The 8,981-nt window shown below is 31.6% G+C and overlaps 1 protein-coding gene and 1 pseudogene across 1 annotated transcript; both read right to left on the bottom strand.

Moving 5' to 3' along the window:
- Window positions 1–617: 617 nt before the first annotated feature.
- On the bottom strand, window positions 618–1,657 carry LOC145008127 (putative glutathione S-transferase). The gene is made up of 2 exons (XM_078966745.1): window positions 1,256–1,657; window positions 618–1,149 (listed from the first exon to the last, which is right to left on the bottom strand). Exons 1-2 carry the CDS (start codon window positions 1,565–1,567, stop codon window positions 808–810), a joined length of 654 nt encoding a protein of 217 aa, XP_078822871.1. The 5' UTR covers window positions 1,568–1,657; the 3' UTR covers window positions 618–807.
- A 5,946-nt stretch (window positions 1,658–7,603) lies between these two features.
- Window positions 7,604–8,981, bottom strand: LOC145013064 (putative glutathione S-transferase; annotated as a pseudogene).

Genomic DNA, 8,981 nt, shown 5'->3' on the forward strand with positions numbered 1-8,981 from the left:
GTTAGAGCTTTAACAAGATGGGGTTCAAACCCAACTAGGTTCCTTTCTTTCTTCCTGTAGTTTCCGTCCATTTCGTAACGATGGGATCCCTATTTGAAACCAAAACTTAAAACAAATAAACTTGATAAATTGGATTATCCACAAATTATAAATTCTAAAAATAATATCAACGATAAAAAAATGGTGAGTACGTTGATGTTTTGCCGTTTTAAATCTCGACAGTAACAAAATTGTTGATAATCCAGATGATGCATAGATAAATGATGGTGGAAATTCTTTAATTAGATTAACATGGTCAATTTATGTAATTTACTCAAAATATAATTCATATTTCTTGTGATTATGTTGTTTAATTGGCTAAGATCAAGATCCAATTCCAAACACACGTAACGGAATCAAGCAAAACCAACCTTTAATTACGGGAAAATGGCATTACCAAATACCACACAAAGAATGATATCACCAATAGAAGTGACGAATCCACTGCCAATTATGTACAACATATATATTTTTCTAGGTGTGCTCGTCACCAAATGGCTCGAAATTAGGGTCAACACACATGCACAGCGACAATTGCAAGATCATGGGTTTAATTAATTATATTGCATACCACAACGTTAAAAATACGTAACATCATAATTGTCATTAATAATAGAAATAGATAAGCCTACAAGATCTGCTTATTGCAACATTGATCAATAGATGTATGTTACAGAAAGTAAGAAACATCAACTTCAACAACCACGTACATATATTCATACCCTTACAAAATAACCAAGTTTATATATAAAGTTACATTTACTATTATTAATTAACGTTACCAAACATTTTATTGTAAAATGCAAGCATGCTTTCACGTGGAGGTAAGGCATTGTTGACAAGTTGAGAGTTAACGAAATCATCAGCCCATTTGGTTAGTTTTGGAAACTTGTCTTCGGTGAAGAACTTTACTCCAGCTGCTTCTTCCCTTATTCCAAGCCAGTAAGCTATGAAAACAGCAGCAATATCCACCAGACCAATGTTGTCACCTCCAAAAAACTTTGTACCTTTGACTTTAAGCTCATTTTCTAGTATTTGAAGTTGCTCACAAGCTTCTGCGACAACTTTCTCATCTCCATTGGTGCCAACAACCCTAAGTGCAGGGATGCACTGAACAAACCATAAAATGTAAAATATTTTACAAAGTAAGCATCACAAGATTACTATTATATAAGATTTTGATATTATATATAATTAATTAATTTGAAATTATTACCTTATCATCAAGAAATTTCGCCCAGAATCTAGCGATAGATCTCTCATAAGAATCCTGAGGCAAAATCGGAATCCCTTTCCAGACATCATCGATGTATTCAATGATCACAAGAGACTCCGAGATCGGATTTCCATTGTGCAGCAGCACCGGTACTTTCTTATGAATAGGATTATATTTCAAAAGGTCGGCACTCTTGTTGAAGATATCCTCTTCCAGGTTTTCATACTTGATTCCCTTCATATTCAAAGCAATTTTCACTCTACAAACGAATGGACTTCCCATGGCGCCATACAACTTCACTTCATCAGCCATTTTCCGATGATCTAATCGAAACAGCAGCACCTGCGTACAAGGTTGATATGGGGATGAGGACAGTATTAGTAAATGTTTCGGTGAACAATCCATTGAATCCATATAAATATAAGATGGAGACAGGGGTAGGCTTCTCGTTCTGGTACGTATCCATTTAAGATGATGGAAGCGCTGATGGAAGCTTCAGTTATGATGGAAGCGATGATGATAGTTCAAGTACTGATTATTAAATCATAGGTTCACACATGGAAAGTCTGAAAAAAATAATAATAATGTACTTTGGCAAGATTCTATACAGTTGATTAAAGTATTTATTGGTTGGATATTTATTTTTCTAAGTCTTTTCAAATTACAAATAAAAAATAGCTTATAAACTATTATTAGTTTAGAAATGTTTTTTCTTTTATTTATTTATTTATTTATTCCGAATGTAAAGATATCCACATAGCTAAAGGATTTTTTAATATGTGCCCTAAGGACACATATAAGAAGTATTAATTATAAAAAATATTATTATAATTAAATTCGAAATACATTTATTATGGAAATTATTAATGCACTTCACATAGTAATATTTCTTATTATTAATGTATTTTATAATTAATTATGCTAATATATATCATCAATTAATGCTTCTTATATGTGCCATTAGCACACATATTAGAAAATCCCTATTAACGTGAACTTAATGAACATTAACACTGAACGGCGTGGTAACAGCGAAACACTAGCTCCCCCATTTCGTTTTCGTCCGTTGTGAGGCTATATGTTACCCTTCGTTGCCCTCGTAACTTTTCATAACACGTGAAATGGTCCAATATTTGACCGTTGTTGAAAGGTAATTAATATGTTAAAAAATATTAACTTAAAAATTTTACCTATACATACACATACAAACATAAAATTTTAAACCACACAATCTTTTCTCATCTTCATTCTATTTTCAACTTAAAAAAAAAAAAAAAAAAAAAAAAAAAAAAAAAAAAACCACTTTTCCTTTCAACCAAATATGGAGCAAAACCCGAACACCCCACCTCCAAACACAAACATATCCATCCTAATGGGTTTCGCACAATACAGAAGTTATATGAACATGCTCACCTCAAACTCACCCCCAATGCAATTTCCTACATCCCTTTACATGCAGCAAAACCCAAATCTTCAACAAAATATTTTAAGTGCTTTCACTTCCATGCAACAAACAACCAAACAACCACCATCCACACAACCACCACCACAAATTGTTCGTGAAACACAAGCGGGAGGCAGTCGGAAAGGGAGAGGTAAAGGAAAAGGGAAAAGGAAAGGGAAGACTGTCGCGGATACAGAAGAAGAACCTCCACTATGGTGGACAACGAATGAGGAGTATGCTTTGACGACGGCGTGGTGCGGAACTTCAAAGAATCCAATCGTAGGAAATGATATGCGAAAAGTTGGGCAAATTCCACACGCTTATGAAGAAACGACTATATCGGAATATCGACATGTTTAGCAGCAAATGGACTCTGATTAGTCGCAGGTGCACCAAGTTTAATGGAATTTTCATTAGACTAGAATCGCAAAGGCAAAGTGATGCGAATGATTTTGATGTTTACAAAGCCACGAGGGAACAATATCAAGTGGAAATGGGGCACATTTTCGAGTTTGAAAAAATATGGGAGGTTGTTAGGCTAGATCCAAAATGGAATAAGACGCCAACATCGCGGGATGCACAATCAAAGAGGTCCCGCAATTCTAGTTCGTTTGACCTTTTCGGCGTATGAACGAACGTCGACCTCAACGCAGACACGGATGATAACCCATCGCTGACCGATCGGACGCGACAAAGCGAAACGTACTCAACGTCATGCGAACAAAATTGGTAGAAGGGCACAAGAGTTGGTGACAATGAAAGCAAAGTTCGGCCAACACAATCTGATTGTCCAACAAAAGATTGATGTGCAATATGAGCACTTGGAGTATCTTCAAAAGCAAACCGAGAAAGGTCAAATGGCGAAGGATGTAACAATTATCCAGACCATCGAAACAAATATGGGACCATGAAAAGCGTAAGTGCTTCGAAAGATGAAGGAGAAAATCGAAAGAAAATATTTGGATGACTAGTTGATCGGTTTTTAGTTTTTCGGACAATTGCTATTTTTTTGTTAACGATGTGTTTTTTTTATGTGTGTGATGTTTTTTTTATGTTTTAATATTATGGTTAATCTATGAGTTAATTAAGTTGCATGTTTTTTTTTTATTAATCCAATGTGATTTAAAAAATATAATGAAAAAAAAAACAATTAAAAATAAATAAATTGAAAAAAGAAAAAAAAAACAAATAAAAATATAAAAAAAATGATGACAGAGAAAATTAAAGATGTTATAACAAGTTCTCAATTTCTTCCATTTAGTGTTATACCAACATTTTGATATGTCATATGAAAGTGTACCTTTTGGGTGTGATAACACTATTAATTTGTTACCCATACCCACTAGTCTAATATTATTTTACGTTTATTGATTTCCATATTTTTATAATATTGAAAAATGGTGAAATGCAAAAGGCGAAGAAAATATATAATACTAATGAGAAACCAACTATATATATATATATATATATATATATATATATATATATATATATATATATATAACAAGAATCATATATTTTTTTTGTTATATAATTATAATAAATAATATTAATATTTAAAATAATTAAATTAGTAAGGATATTGAATAAAAGTAAACGAAGAAAAAGATAATTACAATTTAAAAATATTATATAACTTAAAATAATGTTGTCACGATAGAAAATTTACTTAGGCCGGTGGATATGGGTTGATTAAAGGGTGTTAGAGAGTCCTATGATGCATACATAACGCTATTAAATGCAGATGAACGCCACCACAACCTCATGTTTTGTTAAGAAATGTTGGTGTTACAACATATTAAAACCGAAAAAACTGTTGGTTGCTTATAGTCTCTCTCTCTCTCTCTCTCTCTCTCTATATATATATATATATATATATATATATATATATATATATATATATATATATATATATATATATATATATATATATATATAAAAGTTATAACATGGGAACACCACCCCATTTCATGTTACAACATAATAGTGTTGTATTGGCATGTGAGGTGACAATATTTTGATGTTATAACATACTACCCATATCGAACAGCCTTATAATCGTTTTATATTTTATAAGGTTATAACCGTAAAATTGGATTGAGATCATGAAACTATTATTCGATTCTTATTTTGATTTAATGATATATATATAATGTAACCAAATTACCAATCAACTTCTTAACAATTAAGTCATTATACCAAAAATATCAACATAAAACAAACCAAATCAAATGACCATCATAAATGTGAGTTTATTTGATTATAACTAAAATTTGAACCATCTTTAAAAATAATCACCATTCGAAATGGATCTAATTTTATGACCAACTTAACATTAAAGGGATATGACTTATAAGGGTAACATATTTTTCGATTTGTAGATATTTGGTCACTGAGTTTTTTTCGTCCACATTTACCTCATCAATTTGTTAAACATTACACATTTAGTCATTATGACCGATTACTCTAGGTTAATCGGGAAAGAAAAACTTAAGAAGACCGGAGGGTATGGATGAGGAGTTTCCTTCACTTTTTGTGGATCATAACACCATTTTCCTCACTTTTCATTCCACTCACCTAAAACCTAAGGAATGGGTGGTAAGCTCCCCTCATTATTTTTTTTTTTAAATATATTTCATACATATATTAATACTCATTTTATATGGAATTAAAAACCATGAATTTTGATATGTTTTTTTATATTTTTTTAATAGATATATAATTTTATAAATATTAAAAAAGATGTAAAAAAAGAACTGACCAATACGGAGAAAGAGTGTGGCACCCCCTCCCCCCACCTCTTTCCCGCAGGAAGCTCCCCTCATCCACGATATAGTTAATTGATCATTCATAAGTACTGAATGACTATAAAAACAAAAATGACTTATTTTGCAACAAAAAAATATAAAGGACTAAATGTGTACAAAAATATTAAGGACTAAAAGTGTACAAAGTGAGAAATATATTACCATATTAAGTCGTTTTTACTGACTAACCTGAAATAGTCGGTCATAACAACCGAATGAGTACAGTTTAACAAGTTAAATGGGTAAATGTTGACGAAAAAAAATTCAATGACCAAATCAAATCGAAAAATATATTACCCTTTTAAGTTATTATCCTTACATTAAAATGTTTGTTCCAATAAAAAAAAAAGATATATTTTGGACTTCAAACTATGCATTTCCAACAATTTTGTTTATGAAACTCCAAGAACAAATCCATGTTTCAATGAACATTCCAAATTGGATGTTGAAATAGTTTTAAAAAATGTTCGATGGAATACATGAAAAAAACTCACATTATACATTATCAAAACTAGACGTAAAACTCGTGTATTACACGAGTTAATTAAAAAAATAAAATATTAAAATGTAAATAATAAGTATTTTTAAAAATAAAACTTTAATATAAAGAATGAAATTTTGAAATAAGAAACATATTAATTGCAATTTAGTATAATATTTATTACATTTGATAGTTTACATACATAAATATTATGTGTTTTTTTAATTTTAAAATTAAAAAGAAAAACCATAAATTGACAAGGATATTATTTATTTAAAAAATATTACAAAATGATAAATGTTAAAACTCATTAGAAATTAACATGTGACAAAATTATTTTTATTTATTATAGTAGATAGGAAATGCTTATTTTGTTTTTGATGGTCCTTTGGGTAAATTGGTAAAACATCGATCATTTACGTATGTCTTCCATACTAATGTGGGTCACTTTCGTAGAACAATTTAAAAATAAAATCGGGTCTTCAAATAAAAAATAAAATATTTCTTCCTAAAAAGATTAAAAATAAATTATTATTAACAAATAAAATGTAGAAAATCAAGTAACGGAGGTTGTATACAAAGCCTACTAAACTAAATTAACTTTGTATTTAATCATATTTAAAAATCAACAGCAAGTAAATTAAAAATATACTTTTTTACTTATACAAGAATCCAACTACACATCTTTGGTATAAAATAGTAGACACCTATGCCTATGAATATGCCTGACAATCGTGTTATGTTTGGGTTGACGGATCGTAGATTGATAAGTTAAAATACACCAACCTGAAAACGATCAATTTAACTATATAGATCAAGGTTGGCGGGTTTGAAACATAAACTTATATATGACCCATCAACCCGTTTATTGATATGGGTTGGCGGGTTTGTGGGTCAGATTCAGATCGACCCATAAACCCATATATTATATGCATAATAATAAGGACTAGTTGATTTAAGGCACATAATACACATAAACTGATAAGAGTAGTCACATAACTTAAATCAAGTATATTATATGGTGAATCACCAAATGTTGAATCACCTCCATAAGTTTGCTTTAAAACAGTAATACCATTTAAAGAATAAAAAATAAAATAATTATACGGATTGGCGGGTTGACCCGCAAACCCAATTACTAACCCGAACACGATCCGTTTATCTGGCGAATTGACGTGTCAAAAAAATCTCAATCTAAACCCATTTGTTTTCGTATCGTATCGTGAATCGTATTTCTCGGCATCCATAACTATGAACCACTCGAAGAAGATACAAATTGTTTATTCAACCTATGCCATCTCGCCTACACCATGTTATTTGCATTTTAGTGTGCGCCTTATTTATTTGGATTTTAGTATTAGTGTGCGCCTTATTTATTTGGATTTTAATATGCGTCTTATCATATATGAATACAATTAAATTGATAAATACCGGAGACCCAAACGGTTGGGCCTTGGGGGCACTGTAGCTTGGTCTTATTATTACAATAGTATATCAATACAATTAAACTGATAAATATTGGGCCCCAAAAAATTGGGCCTGGGCGTAATGTAGCTTGCGCCAACCCCCAGCCTCCGGAGTCCGGGCCAACTCTATGCACAACGAGAATTGCAAGATATATCATGGGTTTATATTGTGCATACCACAACGTACGTAAAAACATGAACTTAACATCCGAACTCTCACATGCTACATATTACAATAATAGATAAGCCTACAAGAGCTTATTATTGCAACATTGATCGATGGATGTTACAAAAACTTCAACTCCTATAACCACGTACATATATCCATACCCTAACAAACCCACCAAGTTCATATAACTGTCACATTCTATTATTAATTAACCTTACCAAACATTTTATTGTAAAATGAAAGCATATGTTCACGTGGAGGAAATGTATTCTTGGCAACTTGACAGTTAACAAAATCATCAGCCCATTTGGTTAGTTTTGGAAACTTGTCTTCAGTGAAGCACTTTTATTCCAGCTGCTTCTTCCCTTATTCTAAGCCAATAAGCTATGAAGACTGCAGCAATGTCGATCAGGTTGATGTTGTCGCCTCCAAAGAACTTTGTACCTTTGACTTTGAGTTCATTTTCTAGTACTTGCAGTTGCTCACACGCTTCTGCAACAACTTTCTCATCTGGATTGCTGCCAACAACCCTGAGTGCAGGGATGCACCGAACAAACCATAAAATGTGTAAATAATCATCAATACAAAACACAAATTACGTTTATGATTTACGTTTTATTTATAACAAAAGTCTATAATACAATGTTATTATATTTAAAAAACCATAAAACTAAAATATAAAATACATATATAATAGTCCAAACATCTTTATCAAAATTTTCGTGTATGACTTACAATTTTAATATTCACTTTTGTTTTTTATAAACGGTAATATATTAAATATGATATTATAAATTTTGCCCAGAATCGAACGACAGCTCTCTCATAAAAATCATGAGGCACCTTTCCACATATCGTCGATGTATTCAACGATCACAAGAGACTCTGCGATCGGATTTCCGTTGTGCAGCAGCACCGGTACTTTCTTACGAACAGGATTGTACTTCAAAAGGTCTGCACTCTTGTTGCTGAGATCTTCTTCAATATTTTCGTAATTGATTCCCTTCATATTCAAAGCGATTTTTACAGTACAAACAAATGGACTCTCCTTAACGCCATACAACTTCACCTCATCTGCCATTTTCCGATGATCTAATCGAAACAGCAACAACACCTACTTACAACGTTGATATGGGGATCGATGACAAGATTCTTAAATGTTTTGGGGAACGATCGATGGATATAAATTCTAGCTAGCCAACTCGATCGACTTGTTGTCCCTTCAATATATAGTATAATCGGTTTCCACTTCCAGAAGAACAGTTACTGAATGTATATCTATAACTTAGTAATATGTAGACGGGGGGTTGGCAGTAGGCTCCATTTAAGATGGGGAGCTACTATTCATCTCCATTTAAG

This window comes from Lactuca saligna, chromosome 8 (assembly GCF_052625555.1).
Source record: "Lactuca saligna cultivar CGN05327 chromosome 8, ASM5262555v1, whole genome shotgun sequence".
In the NCBI taxonomy this organism is placed as follows: Eukaryota; Viridiplantae; Streptophyta; class Magnoliopsida; order Asterales; family Asteraceae; genus Lactuca; species Lactuca saligna.

Coding starts and splice junctions, on each gene's coding strand:
- LOC145008127 (XM_078966745.1), bottom strand. CDS start 1,567: ATGGCTGATGAAGTGAAGTTGTATGGCGCCATGGGAAGTCCATTCGTT. Junction 1,150..1,255: donor CGAAATTTCTTGATGATAAG/GTAATAATTTCA, acceptor TGGTTTGTTCAG/TGCATCCCTGCACTTAGGGT.